The sequence below is a fragment of the Pelodiscus sinensis genome, chromosome 3, assembly GCF_049634645.1.
Source record: "Pelodiscus sinensis isolate JC-2024 chromosome 3, ASM4963464v1, whole genome shotgun sequence".
NCBI classification, from domain to species: domain Eukaryota; kingdom Metazoa; phylum Chordata; order Testudines; family Trionychidae; genus Pelodiscus; species Pelodiscus sinensis.
Genome location: NC_134713.1, coordinates 43,303,554 through 43,325,838, shown reverse-complemented (window position 1 = coordinate 43,325,838; position 22,285 = coordinate 43,303,554). Strand labels below are relative to the sequence as shown.

Genomic DNA, 22,285 nt, shown 5'->3' with positions numbered 1-22,285 from the left:
GCAAAAACCCTGCAATGTAGACAAAGCCTCTGTGAAGACAGCCTTTATAATAACAGTAATTTCTGCCAGAAGTGTTTGTGAGGTACATGCATTGATAGTAGACTCCCCAATACTTCCATTTATAAAAATAAGGTGGCTCTTAGATTAAACCCTAAATTCTTTCCAAAGGAGGTTTCAGAATTTTATAGAAATGCAAGTATGAATTTACCTATTTTTTCCCAAAAACTCTTACAACTAAAGGGGAATCTAGATTATGTTACTTAGCTGTGAAGCGCGTGCTCTCATTCTACTTGGACAGAACTAAGAGCGTTAGGTCTTCTCCCATACTGTTCCTTTTAAAGGTCAGGCCATTTCACCACAATCCTTCTTAAAGAGGGTTAGACTGTGTTTTCAAGAGTGTTGCAGAGAAGCTCCTAGCTGCTCTGAGAGTGCCCGCTTTCAAGGCATTATAAAGGTTGCTTACTTGGAACTAGAATTCTTCAAGATGGATTCTGAATATTCACTCTCTCTTCCCACCTCTTAATTTATATTCTGCTTTAGTGATTAGAAGAAACAGAGATAGAAATGCATGCTATGCCCCTCCTATGACCATGAACTCAGAATACACTTGTGTGCTCGGGGTGGGGGAAGAAGGAGTAGCCCTAAAAATAGAAGATTCCACCATCCTGGCTGGACGTACTCAGTGCATCCCCAAGAGTGTGAATGTTCAGAGTCCATCCTGAAGAACTTCAGGTTCTGGTTCTCTCCAAAAGATGTTATATCACTCAGACTCGGTTGCTTATCTGCACCATCCCTTTCATAGTTATATCAAAGTGCATCTGTCCAGTTCTCTTGACCTGATTGACTCCTCACAGGGAGGGCAGCAAGCCAGGGATCAACTCATAATCAGCTCAGTTGGCCAGAACAAGGACCAGACCCTGCTCTTAAAAAAAATATACAAAACAGTCAGGAATTACTTTTCAAGATGAAGATCCAGAGAACGCCTCCCCTCCCCCCAGCCCAACCTTCTCTTTTCTGATATACCAGCATGTGTTTTTTAAACCAATGAAAATAAATGATGGTTATTTACTTGTAACCAGAGTTCTCCCAGAGAAGTCAAAAGGGGGGTTTCTGGCATGTGGATTAAGAACTACAGGTTTTGCCTGCAAATAATTGGCACAATAGGATAGTTTTCAAAAATTTGCCAAGTGAAATCTGAATATCTCTCTCAAGCTAATCCATTTAGATATACAGGCAGTCCCCGGGTTACATGGATCCGACTTACATCGGATCCCTACTTACAAACGGGGTGAGGCAACCCCGCACTAGCTGCTTCCCCCCAGCAGACCAGGGAGACGCGAAGCTAGTGCCCCCCCCACAGCAGACCAGGGAGTCGTGGAGCGGCTTTTCTCAGCAGACACCTCTGCTTGAGAATAAAGGACTGAGGGAAGTGAGGTGTGGGAGAATAAAACTGAGCTCTGGAGAAATGTTTGGCTAGAGTTTCCCCTACAATATGTACCAGTTCCGACTTACATACAAATTCAACTTAAGAACAAACCTACAGTCCCTATCTTGTACGTAACCCGGGGACTGCCTGTATTCAGTTTTGTCCAGTAACTGTCCTTGTCATTAGCTATTCAAGACTTTTGATTAACAAACATTTTCCTACCATGTGACACCTACATACGTCTCCTTCTCTTACCACAGTGTAGAACACCTGCTAATATACTCACCACAGATGAAAATTTAGTCTGGATTCAGTAGCTGACAAGCAAGCCTATGGCACATTTGATGGAGGTAGATAGGGACAGGAAGCTGGAGGCAATTCAGAGGCAAGGAGCTAGGAGGGCCTACTGTGTCTAGGGAGGGTCTGTATTTTTTGCTCTGATAGGCATTCCTGCTCTTCCTAGGGAGTAATCTTGTGGATGCTGTGCAAACAGAAATTCTTCAAATTTTTCCAGTAGTCTACATGGATGTAATATACAGGAGACAATATGACCCAGAGTTTGAGATATATTTTAGAAGTTACCCTAATCTATCCAATATAAAATATAGCTAGTACTACTAGTGAAAAGTGTATCTTTTGATGGAATCATCTTCTGAAAGATGCAATTAAATCTAACATATATAATAAACTAAGGTAGGCAATGGAACTCAAAGCACTGAGAAGTAAAAAGTCAGCAATACTTTTACCTTTGACTTTAGTAGAATTGAGTTTAGTAGGTAGAATTGTGTTCTTATTCTACAGCAGAGTTGGAAAAAACCCCTCTTTTCCTAAAAAATGTAGTTTGGCTACTCAGAAAATCAAATAAACAGAGGCTACAGAGCCACATAAATTGCTTCTGTGTCTAAAAGGAGTGTGGGTTATGGGCTTAGATTTTTTTTATGGTTTATATCTCTATACCTTGAGTAACTAAGTAAACCTTAACTTGTGGAATCTTAATAGTCATCTCACTGCTGAAGTCTAAAGGAAACCAAGAGGAAACTTAATAATATTAAAAGTTATTTTAAAGGGAGTTCACATGGTTTGAGAGTATTTTGCTTCTCACACAATATCCACCTTTGTAAATTCAGTGAACCTAGATTTAAATTTAGAGAACCTACACAATCTTTTACAGTCCTCAGTACATAAATCTAATAGGATTCCTAAAATGTCTGCCAGTAAGGTATTAATCTTTTACAGATAAAATTAAAATTTTGAAAGTCATTGGGACAAAAAGAATTCCCTCTAGAAAAGGAAAGGAAACGTGGAACTTTGTGGTAAGTAGCTGGTCGGTCCATGTTGTAATGAATAGAGAATAGTCTGTACAGTGTTTCATATTTGACCTGCTACATAAGACTTGAACATTCAGAAATTAATTTTAATGTGTTATTTCATAGTTATTTAAATAGATGAAGAGAAGAATTAGAATAACATAAAACTAAAAAGCCATTTAAAAATGAAATCAGAAGCTTTAACAAATAATTTTCCCCTTCTAGTCAAAAAAGCAATTATCAAAATTGTTCAGAATATGTTGCCAGTTACTCCGTTTCATAACTGCTAACTTTCTCAGTTCTTCTTTTGCCATTGCTGGGCTCTCTGTCACTGGAAACATCTTAAACCAATTTAAAGTGCTACACCTGAATAAACATGTTGTAAAAGTGTTTATGTATTGAAGTGGGTCAGTTCAAGGTATGGTATTTGGCTGGAACTTCTAATTTCTCTTTTTACTGCAAACGGGCTGCCAGAAGGAGGAAGTCTGAGCTGAATTAATACATTTGTTACAGTGGAAGTAGAATGGAAACTGCTTTAACCACAAATCAAACTGCCTCTTTCATTTACGCCAGTGATAGAGTTTTTCTAAGAAATATAGACCCTGGCACAGAGCCACTGTAAGTTTGCATTTAAAAGGAAACCTATAGGCTTATTTGTTTAAGGTTTACTCCTATGGTTATTTGTAAGGTCTTTTACTAGTAAAATTAAGTTTAATGGCATTCTACAGTTCATTTGTGAGGCAGATGCTCCTTTATTATCCTTGTAGCTATTTAACAACTCTTTCAAATCAACTAGGGCAATAGTTGAATGCCTTGATAGCGCCCACATCAGTGGCCCACACCAGACTATTTCTTTACCAATATCTTCACATTTACAGGACCTCCGTGTCCCCCACCCTTGCACAGCTGCATAGTTTCATGTGACACACTCATTTTCTGATGGTTGAAGGGCTCTGCATAATACGCATACACACAAAAGTGTTTATGCTGCCAAAATAAATTCTGTTAAGAGAAAGAGTTTATTTCTTAAAATGTCACTGATGCCGTTTCAGTGACTTGTTTTGCTTACTTGTCTTTTAGGGAGGGTCAGTTCCTCCGATACAGTGAGGTTACCACACAGTCCTGACTGAACAAATATTTTAAAGAAGTATGTACATCCCTTAGGAGCAGGACCGGAGTCAATTGTGTACATATTTCAAACTCTTTTATATTCCTCTTGAAAGATTGAGTGCCCCTGTATATGTAATAATGACGTCACATGAACTTGGAGTAATGTTTTTACAGTGTTTAAAGTGTAAATATATTTATTGCCTACTCTTTTCATTCCTAATGATTTTAGTTAGGGAAATAAAATTCCCCTAACATATTTGTGAAGTAAAATAACAAGACTGCATCATTTTATTCTTTTCCAAGAGAATAGACATTAATGGAGTTGATTTATTTCTTTGCAATGCATCGGTATATATACTACTGAATTAATATATCTGGGTTCTGTGTATAATGCGTAACATACAAAGACAATGTTTCATGCAGTGGTAGACTGTGAAGTTGCTGAAACTTTTAAAAATAAATGTGTTGCGTTCTCTCCCCTTTACATTATAATATTAGAAACCTTAACTTTATTTTGTTAATTCAGGGTCATGAGTAAAATCCTTGCCTCCACAAGGTTAATGGCAAAACTCCTATTGATGTCATTTTGACCAAGATTTTACTCATATTTATCTGGCAATAAGAAATAGTAACATTTGACAGTACTTATGGTATTGATTGTATGTATGCATTATTTTATAGGTCGCAGTATAAATGTTAAATCAGCTGGCCTTATAGGAAGACACGGGCCTCAATCAAAGCAGCCTTTCATGGTTGCATTCTTCAAGGCAAGTGAAGTGCTTTTTCGATCTGTCCGAGCAGCTAACAATAAAAGGAAAAATCAGAACCGCAACAAATCCAGTAGCCACCAGGATTCTTCCAGGATGCCCAGTGTTGCAGGTAAAATGAAGCAATAGTACTATCTACGTAGTAGGCATTTCTGTGAGTAAAACTGCAAGATGGTACATTTCAGAAGTTAGATACTGAATTAAATTTCCCTATTCTCAGGTTACTTGGTCCAATTGAATAATGCTGTGATAATTCAGCAGCCTCAGTCTTCTTGCTTGGTGAATTATTCACTGAGAAACTTTGATTCAGAAAAGGTGAAAGATCTGATTCAAATTAAAGAAATGGTCAGTACTGAGATTAGACAACTCAGATTTCTCTTGGTGTTATAAATCTACATGGTATCCCTAAATGCTAGTATGTCTTGCACAATTTGGTCTCTTTCTTATTTTAAAAGTGTTGAAAAATTCACATAGTCAATAATGCATACGAGAATGCTTAAAGTGGTTTTCAATCAATTTTCTGGAATTAATTATAGTCAATAAATTATTTCCTGATATGTTTTCAGTTAGAGGAACATGAAGAACTTGTTTGAAATTCAAGATCTTCCTATTGTGAAGAAACCTTGTTTTCTTTTTTTGTGGGATGGGACCGGCACATCCAATTATGTATCTTTTTAGCAGATATTGTAGCCGAGTATAGTACTAATGGATCAAGAATTTCTCTTGAAAGCTATTGCCAGCTTCTCAAACATGACCATTATGTAGGTAAATCAGTGCCCTTACAAGGCAGTTATGTGGACAGAAGTCAGCTGTAAGGTAACATTCAGATATGTGTGGAAACTAGTACAAGTCCTATACTCCATATATGCCCCATTTAGTCCTCAGACTAGCAGATTAAATGGGTATTAATCAGTGGATAAGCCTTGTGCTCAGGGATGGATTTCCTGTTTACTAAATACTAACTGCTGCTGAGTTGATGCTCAAAATGATGATTACTTGAGGGTGGCTATTGCAGTCAGAGGCTATGGAGATGGATTCCATGATCTATTCAATCCAAAACATCTTTTAGGGTATAAATAAATGTCAGTGCCCATAAAACACAACAAAAAAGGCTCAGTTGGTAGCAGCTATTATTAGTGGTTGTGGGTTTTAATTATATGTAAAATATCAATAAAATGCTGTGCTCTGTGCTAGTTCAGGGCTTCTTCCACTTTGCGCTGCTCTACATTGAGGTATTGGAGGAGAAATTATCCTATGGGACACGCAGCATAGAAAGCACACACATCTCTTCATTGTGCTCAGGGATTGAGAACCCTATCACTCAGCTTTTGAAAAGCCTCCTGTCCGTAAAGTTAAAAGCACCTACAAGTTGTTAGGACTTTGTGGTGCTTTACTTATAATTGTTCTCTTGCCTGTCTCTTTTGGGTATTGTAAAGTTCTTTCATTTACTGTTATAGAATGATCTCGGGAGCAGCTCACCTGCAACAGCACTTTATAACTCCAAAAAAGAAGCAGACGGGGAAAATGCTCTAAACCAGCTGACAAGTTCAGATCTGGTATTCTGAGATTTGAACTTCATTGTGTTATGCCTGCTTACACCAGGTTTGAATCTGTCAAAATCCACTGACTTTAATGGAAGTTGCACCTGCTTACACCACTTTGTAACTTTCTTTGCAACTGTGTGGCTGTGTCTAGACTGACAAGTTTTTCCACAAAATCATCTGGTTTTGCGGAAAAACTTGCCAGCTGTCTACACTGGCCATTTGAATTTCTGCAAGAACACTGACGATCTCATGTAAGATCATCAGTTTTCTTGTGGAAATCTCTTGCGCAAATCATTTGCGCAAGAGGGCCAGTGTAGACAGCACAGTACTGTTTTCCGCAAAAAAGCCCCGATCACGAAAATGGCGATCGGGGCTTTTTTGAGGAAAACCGCGTCTAGATTGGCCACGGACACTTTTCTGCAAAAAGTTCTTTTGCGGAAAAGCATCCTGCCAATCTAGATGTGCTTTTCCGAAAATGCTTTTAACGGAAAACTTTTCCATTAAAAGCATTTTCGGAAAATCATGCCAGTGTAGACGTAGCCTGTGTGTAATTGCGAGATGGTCAGGAATGGTTCTAGAGGAACTGTTTCTTTCCAGTAAGTAATACTTACCATAGAAAGATGTAACATAAAATGGCTTTGAGTAGGTGACATAAATAGTAATTTTGAAAAGAAACCTAGTTAGATACATTCAACTGGAATGACTCCAGAGAAGCTAGCACTGATTTCTACAGTGACTAGTACTTCATGCATAAATTATATATAAAATCCATTGTTGTGTATTTCCTACAACACTTTTACTAATTCTGATAATGCTAATGTTGCCATGTAGGCCAGTTTGGTATTTTAGTCCCATGCCCATTCTCAATAAACTAGATTTATAATAAGAGGTATGTTAAGAAGTTTTCAGAGACCTTGTGGTTATCAGTTAAAAAACCACACTAAAATTCAAATTGTTTTGGGAGGTTTACCAATAATTTTTGACCATCACCACCAAATTCTATGATTGGCCATCATTTTGTAACTGCTTTAGTAACTTTGTGAAAGCTCATTTAAAAGCTGGATATAGTACACTTTTTAATAATTCATCTAAGTAATTCATGTATAGATAATACTATTCCCTTTAAATCAGGACTGAAGTCTGATTGTACAGGTCACTGTGGTATTATTAGGGGTTGTTTGAATAATATGTAAAAACATATTCTTAAATATCCTAAAATCCAAAATCTTGTAATTAAGGATCGCCTGGCACCTTTGGAAAGAGCAATGGTGTTTGCCCAATGTCTTCATTAAATTACGGTTTGGATAACTATATTTTGCTATTACAATCTGCTTACATTTTCCTGACACCTAAATTTAGCATATACTATTCTTCTTCATTTCAGATGATGTAGTGCACTGTTAAAAATGTCATGTTCCACCCTAGAGATGCTTGCATTTCAATGGTTAGTGAAATGATTCCTACATATTAACAATGACTGCATTTATTCGACCTTTGGTTAATCGACAGTCAGTCATATCCCCCACCGGCCGTAAACATTGTGGGTTGCTCCCCTGCTTATCCCATGACCCATATTTCCTGAATTTCAGGTCTGTTCAGAGCTCTTTGAAAAAAAGGAGCTGTAATTATATTTAGACATCTATATTTCATGTTTGCAAAGTATCTTGGGATTCCTTCAAGATGAAAGGGTTTGTGTGAGCAAGAGAGAGTTTTCTCAGTCTTAAAGTAGTCTTGGAGTTTGTTTGCATATTTTCACAGTAGAGCTGAAGAGCTGTCCGTTTGCATCTCAAGGACTTGCTTTCAAGTATTAAATAGAGCAGCTGATTAGAGATAATCAAGTTATAGGGTCCTGAAACACAGAACTGTTTTGAAGCATAAGCCATGGTACCTGCTTTCATCATGAAAACCAAGTTGCTCTGACATTGTCTTGCTTACATTTTCCCTAAACAATTTCCATATCACCCATTACTGTGTAGCTGTAAACCAGTCCATTTAATTAGGGTTTTACATATATAGATATAAGACTTGAGCAATATCAGCTTTTCGAGATTATAGTTATTGTGGCAGTAGTTACTACCTGCAAATGAAGATACCAGTGGCTGCAAGCTCTATTCAGCTGCTCTAGGATGTCAGAAGAGGAAGCAGAAAACAAAATAAAAAACAAGCCTTTGTGTGTCCTTGAACAGTGGCAGAGTACAGTAGTCACAAATCTCTGTGCTCTCTGCATTTCAGGACTGCTTGTTCACTAGCCACTGGAGCTGGCTACATCTCCTGAGGGGGGTACAGAAGGCACACTCTACTAGTGTGCTGGGGTGCAGCCTCTGTCAATGGCCAGTTGCTAAAAGGTAGAGTGATCCCTTCTGTAAACTAAATAGAAAACCTAGTAGTTCTGCCCACTATGCTTAGCCTTGCCCAAGGGCAGGCAATGGAGATTACAGTAGCTTATCTATTGATGCTTCTTAGAGAGACAAGGTGCGTGAGGTAACATTTTTTATTGGGCCAACTTCTGTTGGTGAGAGGGATAAGTGTTTGAGCTATGCAGCATTTTCTTTAGATCAGAGAAGGACCTTGAGGAACACCTCTGAGTAGCTTGGAATCTTGCCTCATCACCCATAGAACTGGCCCAAAGATAAGATGTTAACTCACCCCATGTCTCTCTAATATCCTAGGATGAATGTGGCTACAACCAACCCTGCAAACACCTTACGTAGTCAAGAAAGACATTTCTACTTGCCATAGTTCACTTTTTTCCCTCCCTTACAGCTAATTAAAACTCAGAGGTTCCTTTTTGAAATACTCCTGCATGTGCACATAAACAAACAAAATGTGAATAAGAACAAAGCCTAAATATATGGCTACTGATCATAACACTTTGCAAAAGTTTTCTTCTTGATGTCGACAGGTCTGTGACTGACCTTTCTCTCTGGAATGAAAACTTTACGGCACATGGTTTAAATGCAAGGCAACAACAGAAGGCAGAAAAGAACAATGTATCCTCATGTGCCTCCGTTCTCCGCTCTCTGGTTCCACATGCAGGAGTGAAATTTGCAGTATTTCCTTGAGTTATTACTCAGGCGCTACTTCTATTTAGTAAAACTGGAGTCATCTTGCTAATAAGGTCTAGAGGAAAAGTATCTTTTCTTTATTTAACTTGTCCTGAAACGAACAAAAGAAACTCCAAAACCCTTTTCCTTACAAAATGGTTCTAAAGAGGGAAAGAGTAATTTGGCACAAAATAAAATCTATATTTTAATAATATAGAGACACTGATGCAAACTGACATATACCAGGAAATTCAAAAGCAAAGCTGTGGTACTTTTTATTACTGATGCTAAGAGATAAGAATGGAAAACATGCTTAACTGTGTATTTCCTGGATTTTATTGGTTGCTGTTACACTAATTAATTAAACATATGGTACTTTGTGATAGCAAATGCAGGCAGGTTCATACGTCTCAACTTCCATCTCTTCTTTAGTAACCAAAATCCTCTCTGACTGCTAGTGAATATGCATAGGAATAATAAATCTGATTCCTTTGTCCTACTCCCGTAGCTCCTTCTGCCACATACAGATTTGGAACCCAGTTGCAGTCCCTGGATGGCTTAGGTACAAAATGTACTCAGTCATAATATACCATGGTTTTGATGCCTGACAGAATAAGCATATAGACCTTGAAGCTATAGAATGTGAAACTGGATCCTTGGCACAGATTTCTGTTGTAAATGTCACTGTGGCTACTTTTATGTAATGTTACATTACACACAACATTTGTCTTATATAAAAGGCAGAATGTAGGGAAGAAATATGGATTTTCTTTAGTAGTTTAGAATTCTAAATAGGTGCGTGGTTATGTAGTTTTCAGAAACCTGTATATCGAATGCATGTCTTCATAACAAGTATTCTTGGACTTTTTTTACATCCATGCAAGATCATCCATTTTTTTAAAAATTTGGGGGATTTTGAAGATTGTGAAAAGATTTGAAGTGACACTATAAATATTTATTGGGGGGTCTTCTTCCTATAGCCATAGGACTCTTCTCCTCAAGCTTCTTGGTGCTGAAGGTTGTGTGTTAAATACAAAAACTTCACAATATTAGAAATTGATTCCAGAGCTCAAGCTGATGGACAACTGGATTAAGAATAATGTATTCACCAGATTCCACCTGTTTTTCTGATTGTGGACTATCTACAAAGGGATTGTGAATTCCTCAGTCATATTTTTCATGTGTTTCATTTATACTGTGGTTTTCTATTCCAAATTTAATTTCTATTCCAATTTGAAATGACACATGGCATTGTCTTTATTTCGTTGTTGAATGAATGTAACTCATAATTCAGTTTCTTGTACGGATTTCCATGGATTATGAATTTAAAACTCACTGTGAGAGTTTGAATATGTGAGGTCAAAATTAATCTTTAAAGAGCATTAAAACCAGAAAAATATTCTTTGAAAGTTATGAAAGAGAACTTATTCAACATTTTAAACTAATATTAGTCCTATGTGTATTTGTATTAGTAACCAAGGGCACAATCATCGTGGTGAGCATGCCAGCCCAATCCAGCAAAATTGTATTTAAAATTAAGCTGAAGTTAATGAGACTCTTAACATGTTTAAAGCAAAGCACATGATACTTCAATACTTTGCTGATTTAAAATGGAGAGCACTGTGCAGATAAGTTCTAACAAGACCCTTCAGTGGCTGTACCTATCTAATGTATCTGCAGGACATGCCAGAGCTATTCCAACAAAAAGCCTATCCATGTCATTCCACAGTGTATTAAATAAAATAGGCTGGAATATGAAATTATTTGTCAGCATTTTTAAAAGTATGGCCCCCTACATTTCTAAAGAAAATATATTGAAAAGACAGACACACAAACTTACAAAGTTTTTATTGTTTGAAAACCTTTCTCAGTTTTTTAAAAATTTAGTTTAAATTTTTGACATTTTTATCAACATTAAAAATTTGACATTTTTATCAACACTTAAATTTGTGGGTTTTTAGTTTCCAAGGAGGGAAGGGGTTTCTGAAATTTCAACCAAAATGAGAATTTTCTATGAAAATGTTTATTTTGATCAAAAAGCTGATTTTAGTCTTTAAAAACAAATATTTTTAAAACAAATATTAACTGGTTGTAATATTGAACATTAGCAGGAAGCATAGTCACTCTGTCAGATCCCAGGCACACACGGGAATGCACTAAGCTGCACCATCCCATAAGGTGGTACAGCCTGGTGCCTTCCATGCCCATCCAATTCCTCTGCTGGGTGGTGATGAGATGGGACAGGGGCTTCCCCACATCTTTGTACGTTACCAAAGAGAGGAATTATGGTTATCCCTGGCATGTAGTGAAGATTCTGTGGATCATCCCATCCTGGCACGCCTATGTCTTAAAGTGCATCTATTGTGCTATTTGTTTACACTTGTATTAACAGCTAAAGGTCATTGGTTGGTGGATATTTTTTACAATGGTAAAAAAAAATATAGCTATACAAAATGTGATAAGTTTTAAATAACTGAAATTATGATTTTATGTTTATAATTTGAAATCAGAGTCCCTCCTATTCTTCAGCTAGAATTTAAGGCCTGATCCAAAGCCCAAAGCAAAAGCTCTCACTGTCTTCAATGAGATTTAGATCAAGTCCTTGATTTTTTTTCCCATCTTTGAAAACTTATATCTGTCAATATTATCTGACCTGTTTGTTTGATAGCTAACAAGTAGATAGCATGAACATTTATTTCCACTAATACTGAACACATCATTTATGCTCTGTACATACACTATGCCAACCTGAGATTGGGGATTCTGAACTTCAAAATATGATATTGACTTTACGACCATCCCTAGCTGTAGAAATGAGACAATTTCTGTTCCTTTGCTTTGCACAAGTTTGCCAAGGAATTTAAAATCTGAATCTTGTCTTCCACAGCCGTGTGTCTGAAGAATGTCTTTTTCTCTCTGCAGATTATAACACAAGTGAACAAAAGCAAGCCTGTAAAAAACATGAACTTTATGTGAGTTTTCGTGACTTGGGATGGCAGGTATGGATATACTCTTTCATATCAGTGCTAATTTCTATAGTCTCTTTTGTAATCTGCTATCTGTTGTAGAGGAATTTTTCTTGGTGGTAACTGGAGTTGCCCTGAAAAGTAAACAATTCTCAAAATGCACTTTATAGTGATTTGTGATCCTATCTGCAATCCTTTTGTAGCAGTTATAGAGCTATTTGTGTTTACAACCTACAAAGCCATGTGGGGAAAAAAAGCAGATAAATCTCTGAAAGACATCCCCTAGACATTAAGGCTACGTCTAGACTGGCCACAAATTCCGGAAAAGGGATGCAAATCAGGTAAGTCAGCATAGGGAAATCCGCAGGGGATTTAAATATCCCCCGCGGATTTAAATAAACATGTCCGCCACTTTTTTTCTGGCTTGGGGAAAAGCGTCTAGACTGGTGCGATCCTCCGGAATAAAGCCCTTTTCCGGAGGATCTCTTATTCCTACTTGAATAAGATCCTTTCAAGTAGGAATAAGAGATCCTCCGGAAAAGGGCTTTATTCCGGAGGATCGCGCCAGTCTAGACGCTTTTCCCCAAGCCGGAAAAAAAGCGGCGGACATGTTTATTTAAATCCGCGGGGGATATTTAAATCCCCTGCGGATTTCCCTATGCTGACTTACCTGATTTGCATCCCTTTTCCGGAATTTGTGGCCAGTCTAGATGTAGCCTAATAGTATTATAGTCCTGATAAATTAATAGGTTTTACCAGCAATGAGCCCTAACCTTTATTCAAGAGCCAGACACTCTGGCTGTGTCTACACTGGCATCCCTTTCGGAAAAGGGATGCTAATGTAGACTTTGGAATAGGCAAATCCGCGGGGGATTTAAATATCCCCAACGGCATTTGCATTAACATGGCTGCAACTTTTTTCCGGCTTGGGGAAAAGCCGGAGAAAAGCGCCAGTCTAGACGTGATTCTCCGGAAAATAAAGCCTTTTCCGGAGGATCTCTTATTCCTACTTTTCCGGAAAGGGGTGCCAATGTAGACACAGCCTCTGTGTATATTGGTGGTGTTGGGGTTTGGATCTGCTTCAGAATACTGCCACTCAACACTGTCAATATTTGATCAAACTACAGTCCCATCTCTGAACACCCCAGTACTTCATAGGTTCTGGAACTAGGGATGCTGGGAGTGCTGGCTTGAAGCAGTTTCCATCATATAAAGGGTTTACAGATTGGTTCAATGGCTCTTAACACTTCCACTGTATACATTGTTCTAGCACCCCTGGCAAACTCTGGTGTACTGTATTTGAAATCCAGATCCAGTTTTGGCTTGAGTTTCTTTCTAGTTCCTGCATTTGCTGTGTATTGACAGATGAGAATTATACCATCAGAGTTCAGAGTTCTGTGGAAGCAGAGATTTTAGCCCCTGCAAGGTGTTTTGAATCACTCAACAGCAAACCTTTTATGCAGCCATAGTCTAACAGAAAAGATGGTACCTGTGGGGCCAAAAAGGCAGAGGTAAGGCATCAAAAGGCAGAGAAAACAGAGGCTCCTCTGGGTTCTTCCAGAGAAGCAAAAGCTGTTTTCAAAGGAAATATTTTATTAAGGAAATAATGGGAAGGCCATCAGCAACTGATTTAGATAACACATTTCAGGTTTCCATGTATATTAAAATTCCCTCTGCAGAATTCATTTTTGCTTCCTAGATGTGTAGAGCTGCTGTGTGCTCTTAAACAGTTGGAACTTTATACCCCAGAGGTGGTTTCATTTCAGTGATGGTTGATGTGATCCCTATAAATAATATAGAACTCTGTTGTTAAAACTAAAGTGTTCATTGTTAGGTACAGTCAGGATGTAATCCTTAAATATGAGCTGTGGTATATACTTAATTGCTGTTAATAGTGTACTTATTCTTAGCTGTAAGACCAAAAAGAATCAACCAGCTACAGTTTTCAAATACAATGGCTTAAGTTAGGTTCCATGGTCCATATTTAAGCACATAAACAGAAGTTGAGTGGGTGATGTGGATATAGATGTTTAACTTTATGCACCCTAGTTTAAACGTTTGGCCACTGTTCATAAAGTTGTGTCACTTGCCTCCAGTTTTAGACATAAAGCCATAAAGTACTGGAAACTCTACTAAAAAGAAGCAGGGGGGAGGGAGGGAAACCCTGACAAGGAGGATTGAACTCAAGAAGCACTAGCTTCTTTTGATTCAGCAGAAGTTCCTTAATGCGGTTGAAGAGTCATTCTGTGGCATAATTCCTACCAAAGCCATTGACGTTAATTCCTTTGTTTCCCTGCTCAGTCTGGCAGTGCCCATAGAGAGTGTAGAGGCCAACCTAGGGCAAGGAAGAACTACTCACATAGTTCATGTGGTGGGATTGTGATGAAGTTCAGAATTTTTCAAGTACCTCCAGTTCTGCTATAGATTTATTTACCACAGATCCCATCATTTTGTAAGACACTTTGAGATCCTTGGCAATGCAAGACATCACAGATAATGTAAAATATTGTTATTTCACGAAAATGTTGTAGCTTGTGTAGCTCAGATTTCTCTAAATACTTATTTATAAAAAGGAAAGATAATCTCATAATGCAAGCACCTAACCAAGGATAACAATTCAATATTAAATCAATAAAATTAAAGGTAAACAGGGTTACAATAACATTGGATTAATCCCAAAATATTTGCTTAATACTCCTTCCCCTCTCCATCTCAGTCAGGCTATTGGGGGACGTCAACAAAGAAAAATTCTATAACTGAATGTTTAAAATACATTTCCTCTCTTCTGGTTTGCTGAAAGACTCCCAAAATGGATCATTCTGTGACCCCACTAATGTCACCATCCCCTATCCAACTCCTGTGTCCATAAATTGTCTTAGTCTCAAACAAATCATAGGATCATGGCACTGGATATGCCAGAGAATGACACATTTGGCAGGCTTTAAGTGAACCAGAAATAGCCTGAGAATTTCAAATTGGGAGGAAAAGTATTTTAAAGGCTATTTTCAATGTATTTCTTTGCTAAATTCCTTTACTGGTGGGTTACTTGGGGGGTATTCAATATTTATTTCTAGGTTTAACTCAGTTTTGCTCTTGGCTTTGTAGAAACAGAGACTGGGACTGTTTTCCCCAAATACTGTATTTCTGTACATAGCATATTCAGTCATCAGTGGAGCCAAGTGGATAGTGATACAGTTTTGAGTTGATTGAACTGAGGATTGAGATTGTTTGTGGTGGGGTTTATTTAATTTGCTTGTTTTATTTTTCAGGATTGGATAATCGCACCAGAAGGCTATGCTGCATTCTACTGTGATGGAGAATGCTCCTTTCCTCTCAATGCCCATATGAATGCTACCAACCATGCCATAGTTCAAACACTGGTATGATCATTTTTGTAACATGTAAGCAGCTTGGGACAGGGGGACTATATTTCCTCTTGGTTTATTACTATTGGATTCGGATGAATTTTGTTTAAATTACATCCGTGCCTAAAAATGTTAGTGATTGTAATGTCTGGTGGATGAAATGCCCAGAAAACCTCTTTGATATATTTACATTCTGCTTCTGGCCCAGTAATGCAGAGGGAAAAAACTGGTGTCACAGCATTGAGTAGGTATGCTTAATCCTCGAGGTGGATTAAGGTTTCATAGGGCTCTGGGCCAGAGCAAGCGGAGAACCCCTTCCCACCTCTTCTGTCTGCAGTCCTGTCCCTATTCCACCCCTGCTGCTCATCGCCCCACTCACAGCCCCACCCCATGCTGCTCCTGCCTATGGTCTTCCCCATTACACACACACCCATTTCAGCCCCAGAACTGAAGAAGTTCTGTCCCCTCCCTCCCTTGGCCATTGGCCTCGGGCAGCAGTGGCAAGTGAAAGCTCCCCCAGCCCTGAGGCTGCATCAGGGAGCTAGCCTTTCTCCAGTCCCAGGGCCACAGCTGGGATTGGGCATGGAGACCTTCTTCCCGCCCCCACATCTGGCATTCCTGCTGAGGAATGGGATTGGATGATCCCATTTTTCCAGGGTCCCCCAATTGTCCAGGGCCCCTGGGCACAAGCCCCATCAGCCTAGTGGCTAATCCACCACTGTGCTGACATGAAGCAAAGAGGGATTCCCTCCCAGCTTCCAACTGTTTTATGCAACTTTTGAACTTCCTTGTCAATATTCTCACTACAACCTCCGGTAACTTTTACCTGTGGCCGCACAGTGGCTCTCAGGTTTCAACTGTTATCAGAAAAGCCTTAGTCAGTTGACTGGCCTGAAAAATGCTTTTAAAATAAGATGTGTGAGCTGATGCAGTTGGAAGGAGGAAGCATGTTGTGTGCAGTCATGTCTGCCAACCAGTTACGATTATAAAACTAGTACTATTTGGATTTGATTCTCCACTTGGTGTAGCTGAAGTGGAAAGAGTCTTACAGCCACCTATCCACCTCTCCCAGTCCTGGTTCCAGCCAGAGGTCAGGCCAGCCCTGAGCATAAGAGATGGAGCACCATGGGATGTTCTGACTTATATTTACTGGGACAGTCCCCTAGAAAAGGCTTGGTGGGAGCTACGGGTGCTCAGCACTTCAAAAAGCTCAGTAAACTTATTATATGCCTAAATATGGATGTAGAAGTCTAAAGTTAAGCTCTCCTTTTTCATTTACACCAGTTGAGGATCTGATCCACTGCCAAGCTCTTCACAGTATATATAATTAAAAGATTGATGAAGGACAGGGGAAAGGAATACAGTGGACAAGCAGGGTGATTATGATCAAAACAGGCACATATCTTCTTAAAGATCCATTTTTAACATGCACTAAATGTGCTTTTTCTCCTCCCACCATTCAATCCTCTCACCCCTAGCAGTCCCCAGCTAGAGAGCCAATGACTTTATATCCTTCCATCCCGACATTCAAGCCAGCAAGATCCTGCACAGAGAGTAGGAAGGGAATAGGAGGAGGGGAGGGAGTCAAAGGTGGAAGTAAGCAACGAGCTGTGGGAAAGAGATTCATTTTGAGAGGGAAAGTAGTGCTGTTTGGCAAGAACTAGGCAGTGTGCATATGTGATGATGAAGAAAAGCATATTTACAAAAATAAACTGTTATTTCTCTTTAGTTGTTATGGCAAAGATTGCCTAGAAAAGTTGCCAAGGTCAGTGAGACTTTAAATTGCAGCTTCTCTCATGCAATTGTGTGTCATGCAAGATAAAACATACCAGAGCAACGTTCATGCATTCACCGAGATTTTACCGAAATCTCCGATAGGTAGTTTCTCACTGTAGGTGAAGGCAGAAGGTATGAGGAGGGAGGGGAAGGTGGAGCTAAGTGAATTTTAAATGCACATAAATTAGCTGGATCAGCAGTAGCCAAACACTTTGTTTTCAATTATACAAGTTACCTGCATTTACTTAAGGTTTTCACACAGGGAGAGTTTGGGAAGCAATTAATAATACTTTCTCCCCAATACAAACATAATCAGCTCTTGTCCACCATGATTGCACATTCTAAAAAAGCAGCTCTTTGTTTTGGGATGAGATTATTTTATGGAACCCCTTCAAACATAACTAACTGTTTTTGTTTGTTTTATAGCAACCTTTGGTTGATCACATCTTCATTTCTACAGAGGTCTAAGCTGTAACCATTGGAGTAAAAAGGTGTTGGAGTAGAGCTAACTTTGCTCCCACCAACATCCCTGGATAAACTCTTTTTTACTTCAGTGAAAGCAGTTAGGCTAATGCTGAATGCTTTTGAAAATCCCACCCTATTAATTGTTAATACTACTTTCAGTATTGTTAAAGATTGCAAAATTTGGATGCACATTGAAAGGATAGGTGTATTCAGATCATGAGGCTGGCTTTGTTTCCATCTCTAATTATTACCTCCATTTTGGAGATGGGGAAGCTAAGGCAGAATGACTAAGTGACTTGACTAGGACCACAGATGTAGTTAGTGTCAGAGCCAAAATTCTAGAGACTGGCATTTTTAGGGACTGGCATTCCCTAAAAAATCACTGAATTCAAAGCTTCCATGCAGTGTGGACGCTGTCTTGCACAAACCTTTGAGGTGTGGATGCACTTTTGCACAAGAAGTCTTTGTGAAAGAACTCTTTTGCAAAAGACTTCTTGTGCAAAAACCTTGCAGTGTAGACATAGCCTGCGTGGAAAAGGCTTTTACTGCTAGAAATATGGCTATAACATATTTAAAAAGACTTAATGTACAAATAAAATGGATTACTGTGGAAGTCTTCATCTATTCCTCTCTTGCCTTCTGTGTCGCATCTCTCTTCTCTCTTACCTTCCCAGTTTCCAGCTATTACTCTCAACCTTCTTTCAAGAATAAAAAGAGCATATTTAAATTGTCTGCATTTTCACTAGATCGCCATTCATTTTGAGACGTGCTCAAAATTGCCTTCCTTTATTTATCATTCCATTGATGTATGCCAGCCTACCTCAAGGTATGTCTATACTGCACACTTATTTTCAAAATAAGCTGTTCCAGAAGAAATACTCCGAAATAGCTTATTTTGAAATAAGCTACAGGGAAGCCTCAAAATTATTCTGGGGCAGCTTCCCTAATGTGGATCTGCTACCTTGATTTAGAGCCCTAGGAGGCACTGGAGACTAATTAGTTTGAATGTTCCTAGAGAGGAGTATTTTGAAATAGCAGCAATGGAGCGTCCACGCTACAGCTGATTTCGAAATAGCTGTTTTGGAAAAGGCATTATTTCTAATGGAATGAGGTTTATAGAAGTCAAAATAAGCTGTCCGTTATTTTTTAAATTATTTCAAAATAACGTAATTGCTGTGTAGATACTCGCATTGTTATTTCAAATTAATATCCGTTATTTCAAAATAACTGTTCTGTATAGACGCACCCTCAGAGAATACCTTCTCTATACCGCTCCCTGCATCTTCCATCTACCTTTTGGCTTGATTCTTTTTCCTCTGTCAAAACTGTCATTGACCTTAGTGGGATAATCGACACTAAAGCAACAGACAACTTAGAAATATAGAGATGATGAAAAAGAGCCATGTTCTTGAATCTTTATAGAATCCATATATTCTTTGTGAGAGTATTTGCCTCCACATTGTCTGGACTCCTTTCTTCCTCCCCATAAGGCTGTGATTCAGGAAGACAATTTAGTTAAGTCAGGGATTTAAGCATATGCTCAAATTCTGTCCTGATATGTTCAAATGCTTTCCTAAACCAGGACCTATCTCCATTTCTTCTTTTTCAAATCTCATCTGAAAACCAATTTTCTCTCTTCGCTATGCTTCCTAATTTATTTCTCCATGAGCTATTATTGTATAAGTGTATTATTTAGATCAGTAGAGCATCTGGAGGTGAGCTTTGTACAAAATTTGCTAAATGAAAAAAGTACAGAACTCTGCAAATTGAATAGATGTGTTTTCAATAAATTTGCCCTGATACTTTCTATTTTGATATAAAAGCAATTTTGCACTCTCTCTCTCTCTTTCAGGTTCATTTGATGTTCCCTGATCATGTACCTAAGCCATGCTGTGCACCTACAAAACTGAATGCAATCTCAGTGCTCTACTTTGATGACAGTTCTAATGTTATTTTGAAAAAATACAGAAATATGGTGGTACGTTCATGTGGCTGCCACTAGCATAAAAAAAGAAAAATTAAAAAAAAATTCTAACCCAGTGCTTATTCAAAATTGTAATCAAGTCAAAATATGATTCTTGCTAGTAAAAAAGCATCCCTAAACTTATTCCATTTCTTGTCATCTCTCATTTAATGTACAGAAATGTATATAGTATCTTTTATTTATTTACAGGTATATAGTTTCTTTTGTATGGGTGAAATTTCAAAACAGTTTATTTTATGGGTCATTTTACTATGTTGGAAAACCTCCAAAGCTGTTTTCAATTGATCACAGAGAGGCCTTTTTCAGTCCATTTCAACATTTTAAAGTATGGCTTTTTGTATAGTTTTTTTTAAAGTTAGAAAGTCCAGAACTCCTGTGACTGTTTTATATTGTTAAAGGAAATTGGATACATTTGGTTATGTTGCGCAAATGAAATATATACTTGGATATTTATTTAGAAAAGGTACTAAAAAAATTGAAGAAAAAACACTTGGCTAAACATAATTTTTCTTTTAGAAGTTCCACTTTATTAGACAAATTGAAATGTTGAACAGTGTTTAAGTAAGCAAACAGTACATAGAATGTAAAAGCTGAAAGACTGCACATGATTGTTTTAGCTATTTTCTTTAACAGAATCCATTTAACTGGAGGAAACATATTACATCTTGGCTTGTGGGATTTTGCAACAGGCTCAAATCTTCAGGAATTCTGTGGAGATGGGCTTTAGTCTGTGCCTGCAGCTTTCTGAGTTAACACTAAAAATGTGTAGTACAATCTTCTTTCCTCAAATAGCTTATGTCAGTCTATTATCTATAACACTATTGGAACAGATTTTTGTTGTGTTTAATAACAACAAAACAAACAAACCAATCTCTACATTCACCTGAGTCCCCTTTCCATATGGGCAATAATGAATATATGTGTGCAACGTGTAAAAGAATAAAATCTGGACAGAATTTGTTTTCCTTAACTTTCTTTTCTTGCTGGTCTTGATAATTTGTGCACAGTAAGGTATTTAGGAACATAGGAGTTACCATACCTGGTCAGACTTGTGATTGGACTTGTGCAGTAACCTATCTCTGACAGTGACCAGCAGCAGTTGTTCTGATAATCTCTTCATACTATAGGTCTTCTCCTAATCTCTAATCTCTTCCAAAACTTGATTGTATTTACTATTATACTCTGGATATTCTTGTTACCATATAAATGTCCATTACGTTTTGTTGTCTTGCTAAGTTGTTTGCTCAATTACATTCTCTGGCAGTAAGTTCTAAGTTCTATTTGCAATTTATATTTCCATTTATTAGTTTTGAATTTACCATTTTAATTTAATTGAATATCCCAATGTTCATATGGGAGAACAGAATCTCCTAGTTTACCATCTCAGCAACCAGCCATTATTTTATATAGTTTTGTTTTGGAATTGCTTCAGTAGAAATATAGCTAGATTTGAGTGTTAATGAAAATGAATAGAACACACTCATTTCTCATGCCTTACATAATCTCTTCATTTAAATCCTGATTTCTATGTTTATTTAATGCACATTCCACAAAGCACAGTCTGTGCAGATTAATATAATCAGGTGTGTGTGCGTGTGCGTGTGTGTGTGTGTGTGTGCGCGCACGTGCGCGTGTGCGTGTGTGTGTTTTGCAGAAACTAATTTATTTTATCTCACTGTTGGATTTGCATCTTAGATTGTTAAACATACACTTAATCTTTTGAAGAGTTTAACACTTTTTTCAGTCATAGCATTTTCTCCAAACATTACATTGCAATTACTATTTTATACTTTATATACCTCCATAACTATATTGAATTGCAGTTCATGTACAGTAAGGTATATTAATACATTTTCTTAAATGAATTGCTATTTGAGGATCACTTAGATAACTGACATTAAACTTCAGGGAGGATACTTTCAGAAAAGTGATGGATTTGTTAATAAAGCAGGTAGATGGTTATGATGTTTGGAATTCAATTTATTCTAAATAAAATTTAATGGAAACTGAATTTGGTGTACATTAAGTAATATATTTTTGATGTACTATTTTGAGAATAAGAAACTGAAAATTATATTCTTTAAAATGTGCTGTTGGACTATGTTGCTATATTTTAAGATCTCATAAATAAACTCATAATACTAATTTGCTATGCTGTGTTTTTTGATTCTGAGTCATGCTATACCAGAAACTTAAGTTCATGTCCCGTGAGGGCAGGAGACTGGATGTGATCACCTCTCTCGAGGTCCCTTCTTGTACTAATATTCTATTGTAGGGGGACTATTAGCCCCTTACTAAAACTCAGTGGGGGGTTTTGGTTGGCTAGTTCCCAGTACCAAAAGGGAGTCCATGAGAAATCAGGGCCCTGAAACTCACAATCCCCAGGGACAATGGAAAGAGGCCAACACTCCAGGTCAGCCTGATTGACAGGTCGGACAGGCCAATGAGGGAATTAGGAGGCTAGGTCCCATGCTCAGTGGGACCTTGGATTTTCTGGGTCTCTTAGAGAAAGGGGAGAGAGCTAAGAAGAG

General features: G+C 37.9%; 1 protein-coding gene across 1 annotated transcript in view; it reads left to right on the top strand.

Moving 5' to 3' along the window:
- The window catches only part of BMP5 (bone morphogenetic protein 5), an 85,971-nt gene extending 64,078 nt beyond the window's left edge, over positions 1-21,893 (top strand). Inside the window, exons 4-7 of the mRNA XM_006110971.3 lie at positions 4,525-4,722; positions 12,121-12,197; positions 15,434-15,544; positions 19,623-21,893. Coding sequence (XP_006111033.1) covers positions 4,525-4,722; positions 12,121-12,197; positions 15,434-15,544; positions 19,623-19,772 — 536 coding nt within the window. The 3' untranslated portion in view covers positions 19,773-21,893. The remainder of the gene's footprint in view (positions 1-4,524; positions 4,723-12,120; positions 12,198-15,433; positions 15,545-19,622) is intronic.
- The last annotated feature ends 392 nt before the right edge of the window (positions 21,894-22,285 follow it).